Source organism: Protomyctophum bolini, assembly GCF_963924005.1.
Source record: "Protomyctophum bolini genome assembly, chromosome: 12".
Classification (NCBI taxonomy): domain Eukaryota; kingdom Metazoa; phylum Chordata; class Actinopteri; order Myctophiformes; family Myctophidae; genus Protomyctophum; species Protomyctophum bolini.
In genome coordinates, this window is record NC_137873.1 from 18,534,280 (window position 1) to 18,555,362 (window position 21,083).

The following is a 21,083-nucleotide window of genomic DNA, read 5'->3' on the forward strand; positions in this document are numbered from 1 at the left end:
CAACTATATGGTTATCTGAGCACTTGGGATTATAAATAGTAGGCTACAATCGAAAACTGCTGCAGATTCACTTTACACTGCTGTGTTGTCCATCTGAGAGCAATGGTGCCCCCTTGTGTACAATTGTAATGAACTGTTTGACATGTTCAAACAGCATAGCCTTAAAAATACAGAAAGGCACACCCATTGCAACAGAACTCATGCACAAAGGTTTAAAACATAGGAAGGGATCTTTGTGTCTGTTAAATACTGATTCCACGGCAAGCACTGAAGTGTGTTGTATGACAAGTATGTGTATTTTAACACAGTAAAATCCTGTGTTAATTATATATCCATACAAATGTAACCAAATGGACCTGTAAGTGTTGTAAAGTGTTGTTATAATAGCTTTATATTCCTTGTCTGTTCAGTAACAGGGGTCTGCCCAGAAATTGGAACTGGAACACTATATATTTGAACTTGAAGCAGACACATTTTCTCTGTGGGGTTCTCTCTCCTGATTGGATGAAATTTGTATGCCGACCTGAAAGGTATTTTCTGTTTACTAAAGAGCTCAGTGGCATTGTGGTTAGACTAGAGTGTCTGCCCTGAATTTGGGAGGTCAGGGTTCAATCCACCGGGCCGGGTCATACCAAAGACTATACAAAAGGGACTGAGTGCATCCCTGTTTGGCACTCAGCATCAAGGGTTGGATTGGGCATAAAATCCCTCCCTGGTGGTCATGTCCACTGTCTGGGTGTACTTGTTCATCATGGCTGGGGGACATCAAGCTACATCACACTACAGAAACAGGAGATAGGCTTCAAGGTTACTTAAAGAGCTGGACAGATGGGGAGACCACTGTCACTGAACAAACACTCTATGGCAGTGGTTCTCAAAGTGGGGGCCAGGGACCCTCAAGATTCTTTGAGGTGGTGCCAAATGGACCGTTACAGGTCCATTGGTTCCATTTGTACACTCTTTAGAGTGTTACCACCACTGTTCTACGGCCATGAATACTATTGGAATATACAACTTTAACCATTGCAACAAAACAAAAACAAAAAAAAGTTTTGAACAAAAACAGCTTGTCTCTTGAAGGGACATAGCGAGTGCCATCAGGTGTGTGGGACCACAGCCAGCCAGCCGGTGGCTCTACCCTCCGCTGTCTGAGTTCTGGGCGCTCTGCACCGGTCTGGGTTCGATCAGACGATTGTACGACAGCGCTGTCATCACCTGCGAACCAAAATAGCATCACGTGTGTGGGAGTCATTTGCACATCATGCCACCCTGCGGGCTCTGGACCCCTATATGCTCCGGGTCGGTCTGCTCACGTCATCGTATGTTTGACTGTCAGGTCTTTCCTTTCAGTGCGGAGAACTTCAGACAAGTTCAGAAACGCAGGAGATCTTTAAGATCCACCCACACCCAAGATGTGTGGGTGGATATAAAGCTTTGTTTGATTGGCTAGGCGCCATGGTTTGAACCGGAAACACACATGACACCTTCATATCGTCACTGTTGGGCAGAAAGCACTTCTCTCCGTATATATATTCTAACTTTTTGTGTTTTTGTTCGTTAAATGAATGCCTCATCATACTACAGCGTCACACAAAACTAAAAGCATCAAAAGTAGCAGAATATTGAGATGACACGCTTTGAGCTTGTACATCTGCTACTTTTGCCGTTTTTGAATTTGAATCCTGAAAAGTAACAGTTTTGGACACGTGAGGTTTCCACGCGACAGAGACGACATGTGTTTCCAGTTCACTATTCACAATGTAATGGATGTAGATATGTATTGCTGGTGGCATAAAGGCCCGTTCCTTGAAAACAACAAAAGCAATCATAACTAGAAATGCACTCTGCCGAGGTGCCAACTTGCGCCTTGCATACATGGCCTACTTGTGCGCAGGCAGAGTGTGCAAGAACTGCTACTAACTAATGTCTATTACAACTGCTGTCCTAAATCCAACCTTGAAATTAACCTTAGTTACGTCACCATGAACAGCCAATAATGGACCACCATTCTTACCCCCGACATACATACACACATACCCAGCCGATCACCAAACGTACCTTAGTTATGTCATCAAGAATGGTGGTTCCTTATTGGCCAGTGGACAACACCAACATACGGTGGACAACACCGACATACGCAGCCGATTGCAGGATTTGCGCGCTCTGCTTGCGCAAGTAATAAAAATAATACTTAACCGTCCTTTTAAACGCATTATGTTAACATGTTGGCTATTAGAAAGCTGTGTTTGTTTCTTCTAAACTTACTGTGATCATGGTGAGCAGGGCCAACATCATGCCCAGCATAATGTACATGTTGTTGGTCAGACCTCCAGCCCATAGAGGACCCAGGATGGTGGCCAAGCCTCCCACTGACCGACGCACACCTTGACTGAAGCCTGGACACACACACACACACACACACACACAACAATGTATTTATGTCCACACAAAGGAAATTGACATACGTCACGATACAACAAGCAATGAGTAGCGTAGGCATCCTAAGTTCGAAACCCCCTCCAACAACCAGTCCGCGGGCATTTCCACCAAAGGAAACAAAGTTCCCAGTCCACTCCAGCATTGCCGCCCACTGTCAAATAGCTCTCCGTATATCGTAGCTGATCCCATGGGCCCAAAATCCACCCACTGTTGTTCTGACAGCGGACAGACACATCTGTAGAAGGCCAGGTCCGACGCCTCTCTTCCCAGCCTGTAGGTATACTCACGGGAGGGGCCGCCAGGCAGAGTCAGTATACTCCATCGCCGGTGAGCAGCACCTTTTGTATGCAAGCTTGCGATCGTGTTGAAGCACACATAGTCCACAGAGGTTGCAAATGCATCTTAAATCTGCACCCACTACAATAACGGTGGTAGTTACAACGGAGCAGTTTAACGTCGCACGCACGCACGCGCACACACACAAACACGACCGTCGAATGGACCCTTATATGTTCAAAACTGTTACCTTTCAGGATTCTCACTCTCAAGCCGCATAGTCAAAATATGTGTCAAAATAATGTGTTTTCACAAGTGTCTTATGAATGCATTTTCATATTGGAACACCAAACGTATCTTTTTGGGTCTCAAGCTGAAAAGTTAAGTGTACCCCACCTTGCGTTTTCTCTGCCGTGACTTTGGAGAAGAGGGACACCTGCGACACCGCCACGAACGGGAGGCCCAGCAGCTGCAGAAACACACCCACGATGAAGGCCGTCAGCTCCCACGTGTAGCCACCTGAAGGAGGACCAGGAGACGGATATAAAAATGCATCTGCTATCCATTTTCCAATCCATGTTTGGTCACCCATCAGCCATCACCCAAGCACAACATGCATGATACATTCACACCATCTACCCAGTGCCCACTTTAACCGTCAGTTAAAACAGCAATGACTCCATCTGATCCATCTCTTTGTCTATTTGATTTGACATCTTTATTAACCCATACATATAGGACGAGAACTTCGGGAAGCCCTTTTGGGTTATTTTTACCTTTCAGATGGGAACCCCTTTTGGGGTATAGTTGTTGCTATGCAGGCTACAGTTCATAGCAACATAAGTTAGATTTTTAGAAAACTTAGGTCAGGATTTAGATTTTTATATGATTTGTTGTTGCACGAAGAACATACAGAATGATGGACACACAGAGATTCCTGGTATTTACATTGCTGTCGAGCAGAAACCTCCGATCTCATGTAAATTAACGCCCTACTTGATCATACTACAGCGTCACACAAACAACAAAAGGAGCAGCAGATCCACTAGCTCAAGCTTGAGCATGTAGATCTGCTACTTTTGCCATATTTTTATTTGAATCCTGAAAAGTAACCGTTTTGGACATTCCACTTGGAGGATTCCACTTGACAGATGGATTATCATTGTGATCTACAACCACACTGTTTGTGTAAATGTTTGCCTGCACAGTAAAATGGACCCAGGTCCATTTGGTTAAACTATAAGCAGCAAGCATTCCAATTTCCAACATTCCCACCACAAAAATGCAATTTTAACAATGTTCCGAGTAGTGAAGCAAGCATATTATAACAGTACATGTTTCAAAGGCACCTGTAATCAGTTACCATTTCACTGTAATTAGATTACTTCCAGTAATTCTTTCACATTGTATCGAGTTTCTCCCCAGAAACGGACCACTCAACGAACGCCTCCTGTCCAGTGCCTGTCACTCATAATCGTGATGGGTAATATAACACACACGCCAACATAAACATGAGATCATGTTTGGCAGCTTTATTGCCTCCTGCTGTTCAATGACATAATTTGCAAGAGACACTCAATTCAACAAGAGTGTAACCTTATATGACTCCCCAGTAGTACCACACAAGCACGCTCACTCACTCGCGCAGGCAAGCACGCACGCACGCAGGCATGTACGCAAGCACGCACGCACACAATCTGCAGTCACCCATTTTCAACCTCAAGTGGTAGAGGAGGCTGAACGAACAGCCAAAAAGAACACGCACAAGTATGTCACAAATCAATACATTCGCACACCATTTTCTGCTCCCAAATATTTCTCAGAAACAGATTTGTTTCATTTCTTGAGTCTTGACCCATTTTCAACCTATCTTGAGTATCTTCATATAATTGGCTGTCACTAATGCTTATTAACATGGCAACACTTCTGTCTACTCACTCTGTGTCTCAGAGGAGGGCTGTGGACAGTGCAGAAAAAGAAGAAAGATTTTTAGTTTTATGTTAGAACAATGGCTTCTATTTCAACATGCTAAACTAACTTCTAAGACATGACATCATGCAATGATGTCATGTCTTGACATGTCAATGACATCATGCAATGATGTCATTGGTAAGCATGTTCCTGAGCTGTCCCCAGCTCACCAATGAGATACAGAGTGAGACAGAAATGGTGGCATTTCATAATGACCATTAGTGAGGACCAATTCATGTATCATTTGTTTGTAACCAACAAGTAGTTGGGAGATAATGAACAAGTGGTCAATGAACGTGCAGTCAGTCACCTCGGGGGTCCGTGAGGAAGATGAGGCACCAGACACATGCCACGCAGCAGATGAGCAGGCCGGCGGCGAGCACGGCGCGGTCCGCCACGCGGCTGCTCAGCCAGCGCACGAAGAAGAAGCCCAGGATCACCTCCACGCCACACAGGCCGTACATCACACTATTCCCCAGCTCCCCCCAGCTGAAGTAACGCTGAGTCATCGGAGTCACCATGGTCTGAGAGAGAGAGGGGGGGGGGGGGTGAAGAGAGACAGAGCAAGGAATATTATTTACAGGCCTCTTTTAACTAAACTCGTAGGAAATGTATACTATATAATTATGCCGTATACCTTTCCATATTGTTGCTGTCAGGCAGAAACCTCTTATCTTCAAATTTAAACTTTTGGGGCTCCATCTTATGCCATGCTTTATCCTCAAGTAATAAACATTTTCAGAGAATTACGCATTTAGGAGCTTCCACTATGCGTAAACGTTATCTTGCGGCCACACAACCCACTATTAATTTTGCCAACTCCTATATTTGCGGGTGGAGGTGTGTCTGTAGGCGTGTTGATGCCCTATATTTTCTATCTTATGCACACAGGTTTAGGACAATGGAAAGTGCCTCTTCAAACCACCCATAATGCGAATTCAGTTTGATAAAAGAATGCGCTCCTTAATGCGCTCCTCTGAGACGGTGAGACCTGAGTTGGAGCTGCCTCGGCTTGAGTCATGTAATGTTACACAACAGCTCAGAGGTCTCATTCTGTCTTAATTCTCCACAAATCTCTGTGATTGGAATTGTACTATAATCAGCAGTGTCAATTCCTTGTGCTTATTGTGTTTAATTGTCTAGTCAAAGAAGTTATTAGATTTGCACGAGGCTGTGTTGGAGCTACTGGACACAAAACAACCCGGCCTCTGTATCAAATATAAATATGCTATATTTCAAGGCAGCAACGTGTGTCGCTCTTCCAGTGTAAATCACTGGGCATAATGTTAAATGGAGAATGGATCTCTTAAAGGCAATGGCAGGTGGCACGGTGATTGGTTTAATCATTGTAACGCCCACATAATGTAAGGGGTAATGGAGGTGTTTTAGGGACTTAGGCTCTGGCACAAGATAACACATTTTACGGGGCCACACCTCTCACACAATACTAAATCCCCAAATTAAGGAGCGAGATGGGGAGGGAGGGACATAGGGGTGGTAAAAACAGGGGTGGGAAATCTTTTGGGGTATGTGATCTACAACGCTGTCTATTCCAAGGCTTGACAGTTCTAATGAACCACCGTCACCAGCCAAGTCTTATTACCGTAGTTATTATAGACTGCTAATGAGGATAATGCACAGAATAATGAATCATGATGTTAATAATAAAGTCTGACTATCTGCAGAGGAAAGTGCATTATTCCATTGAATAAATAAATGAATGTCTTTGTCTGATAATCATAAACACACGTTTCCCCACCTCTGCAGTAAAAGTATCTTTTAATCTATGACTGAAATTTATATACTATTTCAACATTAAAATATCCTCACAAGCTAAGATAAACTGATAAACCTTTATTGATTGAATATCGACCAGCTCAGAGGCCTTGTGGTTAGTGTGTCTGCTCTGAGAGTTGAAAGGTCAGGGTTCAATCCCCCGGCAGAGTCATACCAAAGGACTATAAAAGTGCTTGCCACTCAGCATCAAGGGTTGGACTGAGCGTTAGTCCCTGAGACATACTGGCGTAGTGTAGCCTACTTGTACATCAAGCTGCCTCTTGTGTAGACAGACACCATCTAGGACCCTTTCCTGCTCTACTGTGAGTGTCCATGTCTCATCCTCGTTCAGCAGTACTGATTCTACTGCAGCCACATGCAGCCGCCTCTTGCGGTCATCTCCCAATATGCCAGATTTCCACACTCTCCTCATTCAATACAAAGGTATTCCAAGCACGTGCCGCAGAGACTTTCAGAACCTGTTCCATTGAGGCAGTCCAGGCACTCAGATATTTGAAGTCGTTGACTATCTCAAGGTGTTTCTGTCCTCCATGTTAAATGCCATTATTTTGGTTTTCATGTCATTAAAGCTTGAGAATCTTCCTGCACTCCTTTTCTTTTTATTCCTTCTTTTTTTCCCCTTAAATTTAGCGTAGCCAAATATTTTACCCCCTCTTGTTGTTGTGCCAATTAATTCCTCCCCACAACAGATCCAACTGATTCACCTGCCAGTGAGGAGCCCCCACCAGGAGGAATACTCCCCCCGCACAACACTCCCGGCTGACAGGAGCCTGCCAAGACTACAGAGTATGTGCAATGACCAATGTCAGCCTCCCCGCCTGGCTTACCTCCCCTGAACACGGGCCAATTGAGTTTGCATAGACGCCCGACAAAGCTGAATGCACCATGTTGGATTTGAACCCACAAACTCTGCAGTGGTTAAGCCAGGGACTTTACAACTGCTCCACCCGAGTGCCTTGTCCTGCAATCCTTTTCTACTGCTACTAGCGGTTCCCATTATTTCTCTGCTGTGTCCGAGGCTAGGGCGATGTCATCATCTGCATAGTCGAGGTCAGTAATCGTGACAGTATATGCGCTCTCTTAGCTTTCCTCAGGACCAGTGTAAATTCCTGCTACCTGCCAATGATTGAGATGGCATGGTCCATCGACACAATAAACACGACTGAAAAGTCCTAATCTGTGATGTGTGAAACGGCATGAAAGGAGCCCCCACACACTAGCGCTGTGTTTTACTAAACTATTAGCACAATGTGTAAAATGATGTCATATTGTTGTCAATCTTGCTCTTCTACATAAAGCCAAACATGGAATAAGAAATAGAGGCTTTAACCTTTGTTTTAAATATCCCAGGTATTGGAAGATGCTTCTGAACTCGTTTGACCAATTAAAATACTCATTAAACATAAAATAATGAATAACCAAAAATAGCCAATCTACAAGCTCACAACGTGTCGATGTGTTGTGAGCTTGTAGATAGGCTATTGTCGGTCCATTAATGCTTGAATAGAAGACATGCTGACTTCTATGGAATCCAAATGATTGAAGTCTGCCGTGGCAACAGAAAACTTTAATCCATGTAAACAGCAGAATCTGCAGAAAGAAAACAACTTGCCTGGCCCACACTGGCCCTGGCCCAAGCTAAGACTCACACTTAATCATTGGCCTAAAGGGGAGAAAGGGTTGTCATTATTTACCGTAGATGTGATGCAGGCAGTGAGTGGATATCATGTTCCCATTATAGTAATTAGTAACGTGCAATAACAGGAACACAATATCGACTCGACTGTATTCCTCTGAGTCTCTGCCAGCTGTTTAATCAGTGTTGTTCTTTTAAAGTGGCAACTTTAAAGTGGCCTTGGGGGTAAGTAGACTCTACTTAAGTACAATTTTGAGGTACTTACTGTATACCTACTTGAGTATTTCAAATGTTTCCAATTGTTTCAATCGTTCTCCTCCAGTACATCTCAGAGGCAAATTCTGTACATTTACTCCATTAATGATTCTTTTAATTTGCATATTTATATTATTGTTACAAAATATACATACATATTCAATTAAGCTCTGAATGATTTCAATTTTGAAAACCTTTGTCCAAAACTTCATTCATTCAAATAAAAAGAAAGTAGCAGATCTGTAGTGGATGTGGTACTTTTGAGTGACACTGTAGTCTGATCAAAGACATTAATTTACCAAGATTTAGAATAGGAGATAAGAAGTTTCTGCCCGGCAACAGCAACGACTTGTAACAGTAGTATTTCTACCACTGTTTTTGGACCCCCCCACTCACACTCTGCACTCTGCACTCACCTCCAGAGCCGTCTGGTTGAAGAGAGTAATGAACTGGGCCGTGAGCAGAACCACCACCTCTTCTCGAAGCAACTCTAACACACCAGAGGAGAGATTGAGAGAGAGAGAGTTTAGTACAGTGATTCTCAAGTGGGCCCAGTGATCCAGAACAGGTGGAGAAGCACTGGCAGTGAGTGGCTGAGATTGAGAAGGCTTCCATGCTTCCACAGTTAACAGTTTGGTATTGGGTTGTGCTTGAAATGTACTGTAATTCTCCAATCTGTTAATAAATCAATCAATCAAACTTTCCTACCTAATCTACCTACCTAGATACAGTACCTACCTACTGTACTTACCTACAGTATCTACCCATCTATGATATATTCATTTTTCTCTCCTTTGCACTTTCCCCCTAGCGGCCCTCATAGGGGTCATGTGCCTCACTTTGAAACGCTGTAGTTCATACAGTAAGGCAGCAAGTACAGCAAAACTCCAGCTAGTAGGAGTGAAAAAAGAAGGCATGAAACGGACCTGGTCGCTGCAGATCCACCAGGGGCTTTTAATCCTCACTCAAAACGTCAGGCATGATCAATAATTCATGGCTATCTCCACCACTCACTAGAATGCTCTATTATGTGCATTCCAGCATGCTGGAAGGTTCTTCTCCACTTTGAATCGAAGCTACTGGAGTGTTGCCAGCTCTCCTTCAAAGAGCCGACGGAATCAATGGGCAGAATGTTTTGCTACATTATGAATTCTGTATCTATTACGTCCGCCAATGTCGACTACGGCAGTCATCCATTCTTCCCCTTCAAAGAGAGTGGGAATCAATAGGACAGGTCTGACACGCACGCACGCACAGTCACACACACACACACACACACACACACACACACACCATCCAGTGCTTGTTCATCAATATTGGAACACACACACTACTGGTATCTGATACAAACTTCCCTCGACACTAATCCAATAGGACGCTTGCCTACATATGTATACACACCCTGACACACAACAGACACACTCTGACACTCACTAACACACATCTGACATACAACGGACACACACTAACAAACACTGGAGTTACCTAAGAATACATTTACATAGATTTTTGTATTCATGCCGAAGCTGGAGATTGTGTGTGCGTGCGTGTATGCATGTGTGTGTGGGTTAAATGACTAACAGTGAATATTCTACTACAGTGCATCACAGCTCATGAGCATTAGTAAAACCTCTTCCATCTTGTACTCCTGTACCAGGCGTTCTCAAACCTTTTAATTTCAAGGACGCCCAGTTTGATATGCATGAGGCTAATCACTCCGATCTGTGTGACCCCAATGCAACGCCCACTCTCAGGACCCTTTTCCACCAAAATAACTTTGGTTCCAGAACAGGTTCCGTTCTAGAGTCTTGGAACCTTGGTGCTTTCACGGAACTGGCGGCCATTTTTTTGGGTTCCAGTTCCGAACCAACTTTTAGGGTTCTGAACCAATTCATTTTCAGTGGAAACACTCTGAACTAGTTCAATTATTAGGCAGGAAAAAATAACTGAACCGGTTCGACCTCGGTGGAAAATGGGCCTCGGAGTTACAGACCCTGAAGGACCCCACTTTGAGAACCACTGCTCTAGTCTAAATCATGGGGACCCAAATTAGTGAAAATAGCAGATCTACAAGCTCACAACGCGTCGCTTCATCATCGTGTCGCGATGTGAGCGTGTAGATCGACTATTTACTACTTATTAAACATTTGTTTTCTAATTTATAGAATTTATTTTTATTTTATTTCTTCATGAAATTACTTATTAAAAGAAAAAAGTATAGGGACCAAAAACTATTTGTCCGCGACCCACAACTGGGTCCCGACCCAGTGTTTGGGAACCATGTGGTACTCTAAACCACCTCAGTGTCTGACCGTCTCTCTGCTCACCACTAGAGCTGATGTACCACCTGACTGAGTGTCTGACCGTCTCTCTGCTCACCACTAGAGCTGATGTACCACCTGACTGAGTGTCTGACCGTCTCTCTGCTCACCACTAGAGCTGATGTACCACCTGACTGAGTGTCTGACCGTCTCTCTGCTCACCACTAGAGCTGATGTACCACCTGAGTGAGTGTCTGACCGTCTCTCTGCTCACCACTAGAGCTGATGTACCACCTGACTGAGTGTCTGACCGTCTCTCTGCTCACCACTAGAGCTGATGTACCACCTGACTGAGTGTCTGACCGTCTCTCTGCTCACCACTAGAGCTGATGTACCACCTGACTGAGTGTCTGACCGTCTCTCTGCTCACCACTAGAGCCGAGGTGTTTGAAGACCTTGGCGGCAGACGGAGGCTCTGCTTCAGACGACGTGGACGTGGTCTCTACGTCGTCCGAGTTGACGGCGCTGTAGGTGTGCACCGCCTCCTCGTCAGAGCCCACCAGCGGCACCTCCTCCTCCTCCACCTTCAGATGCGTCAGCATGACGCCGCCGCCGCCCTCCGCAGCGCCGATGGGGGGGAGGTCCCAGTAGAGACCCAGGATGACAAACTGGAGCAGGGTCCACATTAGGCACATGAAGATCTACAACGAGGATGAGGGAAGGGCGGAGAGAGATATGTAGTTCAGAACTTCAGTCAGACAAGTCGTGGATTGAATAAATATAATTATTTATTGAGCATGAATATAAACATATTGAGCATAAATATTTATAAGCGTATTTAGCGTCAAGGCTCTGTCTCGTTTCATTCATTCCCTGTAAAGTGTCAAATATGATTTGAGTTGTCTGCCTGAACTAACTGCATGTATTGTACGTATAATGTATAGAGGGCAGGACCCTTATTTTCAATGATGCCGACGATTACAAGAAGCATAACACAATAGAATCATAATATTGAAATAAGAACAGGATAAAAACAGGTACCGGAAAAGCAAGCAAGGAACAAGGAGTATAGAAAACAATAAAATTATAATAATTAAAAAAACAAAACAACAAGACAGCCTAATTAAAACAATTATCAATAAAAACAACAAGATTAGCGAGTAGATTTCCCTAGTTCAGTGTAGATCCTGTTGCGAAGTAATGAACGACAATTGTGATTGGCCGGAATGACAGAAAAGCAAATACCAACATTGTTTTTTTAAGCATTTTGTTGATGAGACCTGTCACTCTCAAGCAGGGACAAATTAGCCATAGGGCCAGTTGGGCCGCGGCCCAGGGGCCCTTGGCTCCCAGGGGCCCTTCGCGGGAAACTGGACCGCGTCGCGCAGTACTGGGTTTGAGGCACTGACAAGGGCCCCTGGAGCCCGGCCTCTAACACCCCCCAGAATGGAGGTCCCCTACTGGGGACCCCTTAAAGTGGGCCCTTTGAGGACCAATTTCAAATGTGTGTGGGCCCCTCCTCTGCTCTGTATTCTCCCTCGGTCTGAGCCTCAAACGCAGCGCAGGCTCCTGGGGCCCTACAGGCTGGGCGTCAAAGTGGGCCCTTTGAGGACCACTGCTCCACCGTACTGTGAAGCAGTGGTCCTCAAGGGGCCCACTTTGAGAGGTCCCATTGAGGAGGGGCCACAGGGGAGCCTGAAACGCAGCGCAGGAATCCTGCGCTGCGTTTCAGGCTCCCCTGTGGCTCCCCAGGCTCCCCTGTGGCCCCAGGATCCTGCGGCAGGATCCTGGGGGCTGGGGCCCTACAGGCTGGGCGTCAAAGTGGGCCCTTTGCAGACCACTGCTCCACCATACTGTGAAGCTGTGGTCCAAAGTGGGGCCCACTTTGGAGGTCCCATTGAAGAGGGGCCACAGGCCGCCGGGGGCCTTGAAGGCTGTAAGTTAATGGGAGTCACTCCCACCCCGTCCCTGACCACCAGGAGTTATAGGTATATCCTGAAGCTATAAAGACTAGAAATATAATGGATTATTATGTTGATTACTTGTTTCAGGCAGATTTGCAAATATTAATATGTTGTTGCCTCAAAATGCTCAAATATATTATGAATAATTAAATATTGTGATTTTTTTTGTGCAGCACCAAAAACTTTATAGGCTATCATCACTTATTACTTTAAATAAATGTTGTCATAATTGTTGAGAAAATTACATATTTTGTATTTGTATTTTGTTACCCTTATTGGCCTTGGACCTTAGTGAAATGAATAAAATTATCAACAGAGAAATTTCGTCAAAATTCTGCTAAATATGACATAAATTAAACGCCATTGACATTGAAGGGAAAATGTATGTCATATGTAAACGAGCAAATCAGCTAATCAATCACAGGCAACAGGCATTCTGATTGGCCAGTATGAGATGATATCTGATGTATGATGACAAGAGCGCCCCTCACTTAACATGGGTGTGATTTTTCTTTAATGAAGTGATATGAGGTAGGGGTGGAAATAATATGTCAAAATATTATATCACTATCTTTTCAGCAATTATCACAAAATAGTGATATTCATCATATCATTGTTATGTTTGTTTTCATATAATATATATAATCAATTTGTTTTATGCTAATACTTTGTAGATAGATCGATAGTAGCTCTGTTCCATTCCATACCTCTAATACGTGCAACACATTAGAGCTATGGACCAGAGCTAGATAGATAATATGTTGCTCATGGATGGATAGACAGGCTATCCGTTTTTATCCTGCTATCATGTTAGTGTGACATTCAGACAGTGCAGAGGCTGCTCGATGGTGAATTAGTATTGTAACATTCTCCTTGGCTTTGACTGACTGACTGATATTAATACGGTAATCCAGCCAGTTCGGTCATTCGCATTATCATTTACGCTGGGCACACGCTTTTGTAAGCAAACGCTAAACAAGGGTTGTTTTTGATAAACATCAATCCGTCCACTCCATGTGTGTGCGCGCGCGTGCGTGCACGGCTGCACGCTGTTTCACCCGCGTTTGGTTAAAAGTAAGATACGTTTAAACTTTGAACATTACAAACAAACTTTGCAAGCAATTCCTTCTGAATCTGTGCTAATGTGCTATCATGCTAATGCTATGCTGCATGCCTTATCGCGCACCGGCGCGCACTGTATTTTGTGTTCTCATCTGTGCGCTGTGCAAATTGCTAATAAAAACCTGATAAATGTTGCGCAGGGGGGCCCTCAAAAATGATCGGCCCAGGGGCCCTTGAGAGGCTAATCCGTCCCTGCTCTCAAGTGACAGAATAACAATGCAGGCATTCTGACAGGGTAGGTTGAGCGGACAGTACGAAATATGTATCATAAATTGTGAAAAGTAAACATGCAGTACCAGTACATTATACGCATTTCAAGCGAGTGGGAACATAATATATATTTTTGTTTCATTTTATTAATTGAAATAAGTTCCAGTTGGCAGCTTTAACTCTGAGTTTAACTGCAAGTGTATATGTTATCTCCAAAAAGGACAGCACAGCTGTAGGAAATGAGTAGCACAATAGGCATAAAGACCACAAAAGCATTATTATTATTATCATCATCATTGGGGAACACAATCGCAATACAAAACATGCCATTATCAACATGAGTTAGACTATAATTATTTGCTATCTGGATTTTCGGTGGTTAGGTGACCACCAAACTACAACATGACGTCACGAGCCGCCACCGCTCCAAATTCTCTCTGTTTTTACTCACCACCGCTCAACGTTATTTCAGCTCCGGTGGTCAGCTCACCACCAGAGAGGTGGTCACCTCACCACCGAAAGTCCAGACTATGAATAGGCCTTAAGTACGTAAGGTGGTTAATCAGTTCTTTCCTGTCCCATGCTCAAACCGTTCACAAAGTTGAAAAAATCCGATCATAACTTTGTGGGTTGTCATGCCATACAGTCAAAAAGTTGCGGGTCAAAGAATAACCCCCATTCCACTCCATCGATGGAGGACTGAAATCTCCTTGAGCTCACAATCCGCAGAAGCCGAATCATACATCAGTACATTTGTTATTGACATATTGTTGAGGGTTCTGAAAATGTAACTTGTAGCTCAGAGATATGGGTCATACACATTTGGAAAAGCTGTGATGTACACTAAAGTACGTGTGTAGACTGTGAAAAGGATTTGTTATGCACTGTCTAGCTTGTGTCCATATTCTGGTCATGTCATTATAGGCGAATATCTTCAAAAAGTTTCAAAAACGCTCGGGTGACACTTCAGGTCTATAATAGCCTACAGGACAAATTAATAATAAATTAATACATATTGGTATGTATACATGTATGATACTTGTGTGTATATGTACGTAAGTATGTATGCAATACTGTGCATAATAATGAAGTCTAGGTTTGTTTATAATGCACATTCGCACAATGTAAGTAGACATGAATGTAAAAATGTATAATTTGCTGGTTCCTTCAATATGAAAAGTTGTAAATGCAAAAATTGCAAAGAGACGATCTACAAGTTCCACAACACATCATATTTGAGCAATTGTTCCTTACTTGGAGATAAACTTTCAACAAGATCAAACTTTAAAAGACACAGGATTATCAGTCCCTATAATGTGGCCTAGGTGGTTGATCTTTTATCTGACAGTGCTTTAGAAAAATATAAAATATGTCTCATCAGAAACCACAGGCTATGAAGAGAGAGAGGATGGAAAATGGATATGTGGAAATGGATATGGAAATGGATATGTCTGGAATGGATACAGGGCCCCAAGCGCAGAAACAAAGCTGCACGTCAGATATTTCAGTGGATTGGGTCAATATTCAATAAGCATACGACCGGGCCTGACGTGCGAGAAACCACAGGTTTAACCCATTTTGGGCGGGAACCCGTTTTGGTGTTAGCATCATGTTATGCTTTAGCTATTGAAAAATAGCAGATCTACAAGCTCATAGCGAGCTTGTAGGTCTGCTATTTTTAAAAAATCAAAGAGCGACTGACATAGAAGACATTTTTAGAATCTGATCTCAGGTCAGAATGGAAAACTGTCAGGATGTAGAAGACATTTTTAGAATCTGATCTCAGGTCAGAATGGAAAACTGTCAGGATGTAGAAGACATTTTTAGAATCTGATCTCAGGTCAGAATGGTTTAAGGATGATCTTTTACCCCAGGAGCTGTGTACTTGTTCACAACGAATGGCCCCAGGTTGAAATCACACAGTCTCAGAAACAGGTTGAATGCTGGGCCTGGCAAACACAACAGAGGAAAGGAGAGATTCAATGAAAACCCATAAGGATGGATGCACCTAAGCAGAAGTTACTTAAAACTGCACAATCTCTTTCAATACATGAGGTTCATTTAATAAAATGTATTAATAAGTACTAGTATGATCAAGTAGGGCGTTCATTTAACTCTGGAGTTATAGGGGTCAATGCCCTAATAATCAATGCATGCCAAACTGGGGGTACTAAATGTTTGAGAACCACTTCTAAAGTATAAAGAGGTTACAATGTTTCATAAATGGATTAAAGCAAAATAAAATCTCACGAGTGAACATTTGTGTCCTAGAGTGTGTGATTTGTGAAACATTGTGAAAGGAGCCCCCACGCTGTTTCCTAAACAATTAAGGCAATATGTAAAGTATGATGTTTTAATAATATTGCTCCTGATGTTCTACATACTGCGAACCAGGTGAAGGCTTACACTTTTATGAAATATCCCAGACCATTAGGATTTTATGCCAGTTTGAGCACTTCAAATGCTCTAAAAAGTAACACAAAACAGCCTATCAACAGCTCTCAATGCGTGAATGCGACACAGATGCATGGAGAGATGTAGATGCTGTAGAGAGCTGTCTTCGCTTCCACAGAATGACATGCTGGCTTCTATGAAATCCAAATGACTGAAATCAGTCGTGCCAACTGAGAACTTCAATCCATGTCAAACCACTTCAATAAAATGGACAGATTGAACAACATTAATCTATTTTAGATACTGTATACTGACCAATGAGAAGGCCGGCCTGACGACAGGCCATTATAGCAGCGAAGACGCCGGCACGCTCTTCTGAGCGCGTGCACCGCGTCAGGAAACCAAAGATGGAGGAGCCGGCTCCTGCACCAATACCTGACATGCATCACAAGAACAACCATCAAAACCACAGAAAATCACCTTCATTGATTATGAATTTATTTACAAAATGTATGAATGTGCGTGTGTGCGTGTGTGTTTGTGTTTGTTGCGAGCTTGTAGGCCTGCTATATATTGCTGGCTTTTAGTCTAGGCCTAAGGGTTAAAAATGCCATGAAAAATTAAAAAAATAATTTATAAAATCACTGTCCTAAAATGTTGATGTATAGTAGTGCGTGTGTGCGTGCGTTCGTGGTCACCTGCTACAAGTCGACTGCTCAACAGCAGCCATTTTGAATATCCCAAGAAATACATGAAGTTACCTGAGGATTTAAAGAAAAGACATATCAGATGGCATCAGATGGCATTTCCCCCCAGGTTGGCAGAGGAAGTGTAGCGCCCAGGATTACATTAGATAATTGACACTGGGTGAAATCAATGTAAATTATAACTTTTATGCCTTAATGCTGTTTTCATTTAAGAATATTCAGTGTCCACTAGTGTGTAACAAAATACTGTTATCTTTGTAAAGAATGGCTGACCTTAAAATACAATTCTTAGTTTAACCTTGGTAGTAGCATCCTCTTCCCCCCGCCCCCCCCCCCCCCTCCTTTCTCTGTAAATAGAATACCTTTCGATGCTACTGAGGTTTTTACAAATATATATTGTCTTGTACAGTATGTATGTATGACCAATACATTTATTACAATAGACCACAATGGAAACAAGCCCGCTATACAGGTAAGTGTTTCGCGTTATCCTTTTGGCATAACCTTTGACTCCTGTACTGTTAACAAACACATTGATAAAGTAGTCAATCAATGAATCAATCCTATTTGATCTGGTACTAGTGGTAGTGGTCATATCCTGATTTCAGGATACCATCCCGAGAACATCACGTTCTCTAAGGTTTCAGGTACCCTCCATAGTGGAAAAGAGGTGGCTCAGGGGTAGAGTGGCTGGAAACCACAAGGTTGCCAGTTCGAACCCGGGCTCCCATAGAGTTAGTGTTGAAGTGTCCTTGAGCAAGACACTGAACCCCTAATTGCTCCTGATGTGCTAGTTGGTGCCTTGCATGGTTTCCGCCATCATCGGTGTATAAATGTGTGTGTGAATGGGTGAATGTAATGCACAATCTATGTAAAGCACCTTGGATAAAGGCGCTATATTATAAATGCACCACTTACCATTTAGAGTAGCCAAATGCTGCTCCCCAGCAGTCTGCATTTTATCCACACTTAAGCTATATAGCTTAAGTGTGGATAAAGTGCACAGCAAGCACCCTATGCTTTGGCTTATTCGGCCCATCGCATTATCCACACTTGAACGCTTGGCACTTAAAGTGCTCGTTGTTCTGAGTCCACAAGAGTGTCCTGATTGTCAAAGCAAAGCAGTGCACTCCATGTGCATTATATAGACAGACATATGAACCTTATTGCTAAATTAAATCCTAGCATTAACATTCTCAATGTACTGTAATTTAAAGCTCTATATTCTGATATTACTCATTGTTTTAGAAGAGTGTTTGTTCAATAACAGAAAATTAAACAGAACATGCATTTTCAGGTCGGCATACCAATTGTATCCAATCAGGATGGAGAACTCAGTCAGGATACAGAACAAACAAGTAAATTGGAAGTGATTATATTTAAGAGACTCCTAGTGCTTTAACATTTTATGTAAATGTTGTGTCTAACCAAAGAATATCACTTACCCTAACTTTAAATCAGCATAACTTTTCTCTTCTACCCTGGATTTGAAACTGGTTTCCTGCTTAAGTGTAAAACTTTTATCATTGAGCAAAAAGAGCCTGCCTGCTTGGTCAGGGGATAAATTGGTAAATGGTGCATTTATATAGCACTTTCATCCAAAGCACTTGACTTTACATAGATTTTGCATTACATTCACACAACTCATACACCGGTGGCGGAGGAAACCATGTAAGGCACCAACCTGCACATCGGGAGCAATTAGGGGTTCAGACTTCATATATTGCTCAAAGACACTTTAACACTATAAACTCTGGGGGAGCACGGGATCAAACTGGGAACCGGCCTCTCTACCTGCCACTCTACCCCGGTAGAGTCTTGACCAACAGGTCAGTCTTGACCATCAGGACCAACAGGTAAAAATTCGTGTCAGATCCTGTGTCTACAGTATATGTGAGACATGACCAAGAAATGTGAACATTTTGGAATACATTTTTACTCAAATCAGCAGCGTGCTCACCGGCAATTTCAAAGAGGTTGGACAAAAGGATGATGGTCTTTGTTTTTCTGGTGCGGTCTGACCAGAAGCCAAACAGCGGGCCGATCAGCAGACCACTTAGACTGAAGGCCGACAGACCCAGGCCCAGAAAGTAGGGAGGGGCTTCCAAGATCTGGAGGTACCGCCATATTGTAGGCAGAATGACGGCTGAGAACAGACAGACAGAGGGGGAAAGAAAGTATTACTAATGCACCGTCTGGCCATCCTCTTGAGTTAGATTTTAAAAAAAACGTAGCAGCCCAAGAATGTCTCCCTAATTAAAATCAGGTGCAAGTGGAGGAACGTGAGCTGTGGGAATTAAAAAGGTGAATGACATTAAGTTATTTATATTCATAAGGGTCTGTCTATCCATGTCATCAAGCAGTACGTTTGCATTTACAGTAAGTAATTACAATTCTACAGACTTCACAATATATAATGACTTTTCACAATCCTTTAAAAAGATCTTCAAAGTAACTCAATTACTAGTTACACATGCAAGTGTTCAAAAAATTGTAGTGGCGTAATAAGTATAATATTTGAGTACCAAAGTATAGAAAATTGGAAAGACTCAGGTAAAAAAAGAAAACATACCTCAAATTGTATACAACCTCAAATTGTACTTAAGCACAGTAGAATACTCAATGTACTAATGTACTTCATTACTTGCCACCACTGATGTGTGACGTGTGTGTGTGTGTGTGTGTGCACAGTGCACACGCGCATGCACAACAATGTGTATGTGATCAACAAAAAACCCATGTTCTCTGCAATGAGTCAACGAGTCACGATGTCAGATTAAAACTCCACACATCGCCAGCATCACATCTATAACAATACTACGTAAAAGCAGATCAAAATGAACGTACCGTACTCGATGCCACTCAACAGGAATATAAATCCAATGGTGAGGAAGGTGAACGTCCGTTTTTTGTGGTTATCCATTAATACGTTCAAAGACTTCCCGGCTATTAGGCATCAACGTCTGCCTCCACATGTTCCAAGTCACTTCCAAGACGACCTCGTTCAGAGGAGGAAACTCAAGAAAATAGAGAACACTGTGCATCCAATTATAGAGAAGTGCTGTTCCGGATAATCACAGGAATTTGTTGCTACAGTATTTTTATGGGGGAGGAAAGATGGAGACTTGAGCAGTCTTCTGTTATGGTGAAAGATAAAGTACAGTTGTTCTCCAGAGAAGTAGAGTTTCTTCTACCTGTACAAAAGAAGACATCATTGAATCGATTATTAAAATCAAGAATCAATAGATAATTTAATAAAATAATCAATTCATGGGCATGTCATTATAGGCTCCCCCAAACTTAAAAACAATTGTGAAAATAGTAGATATGCAAGCTTGTGGGCCAGTGAATCTCACAACTAGACTCTAGAGCTGATGTTTTCACTATTATACCCTACTAGTATACTACGACTATGTCGTGAATATTATATTCACGACACCATTGGAAAATGTAGTAGAATTAAAACCAAAACATCAAAAGTTGCAGATCTACAAGCTCAAAATGCGTTGCTTCGTGCCGCGTTCGAGCTACTTTTGATACTTTTGTTCATGAAAAAAAAAAGGTTTCTGCTCGACAGCATTCATACTCAATCATTCAATCAATCAAAAAAGTAATCGAACAGAACAATCTCTGGGAAAATAACCGTTATTTATACACCATCTCATCAATTCCCAAACAACACAGTGCATTTCCATGTACCGGTAATATTTCTTTATAATAGTAAGTGCACAAACCTTGTCCCAGGTCTAGTCGACAACACCGCAGTACCTCTTTGCAGGCCTTACTGCCAAGGCCGTGTCTTGGGTTACAGTGTGAGGCAAACTAGACGCACACCAGGGCGAATGATGCATTTTTAATGTGATTTTCTCCAGGGCCATCAAGTGACAGCTGCTTCCCTCACCACAACACAAAGGTAGCGATGTTCGTTCACACAAGACACTCGCTTTAGAGTTAGGCCCCGTCGTCCACTCCCCCTATGTCTTGCTGGGTTATGATTTACATAAGGCTACACAGTTAATCTTAGTTTGAGGAGCCAGAAATAGAACTCAGC

The 21,083-nt window shown here is 42.8% G+C and overlaps 1 protein-coding gene across 1 annotated transcript; it reads right to left on the bottom strand.

Annotated features, from left to right (window-relative positions):
- Window positions 1–917: 917 nt before the first annotated feature.
- Window positions 918–19,955, bottom strand: LOC308325166 (major facilitator superfamily domain-containing protein 8-like; the record flags this gene model as incomplete). The annotated part of the gene is made up of 11 exons (XM_080777587.1): window positions 918–1,215; window positions 2,266–2,396; window positions 3,112–3,234; window positions 4,997–5,210; window positions 8,791–8,864; window positions 11,066–11,336; window positions 15,801–15,880; window positions 16,641–16,760; window positions 17,024–17,086; window positions 18,993–19,178; window positions 19,880–19,955. The coding sequence occupies 11 exons, from the start codon at window positions 19,953–19,955 to the stop codon at window positions 1,135–1,137; spliced, it is 1,419 nt and encodes a 472-aa protein (XP_080633713.1). The 3' UTR covers window positions 918–1,134.
- Between the last annotated feature and the right edge of the window lie 1,128 nt (window positions 19,956–21,083).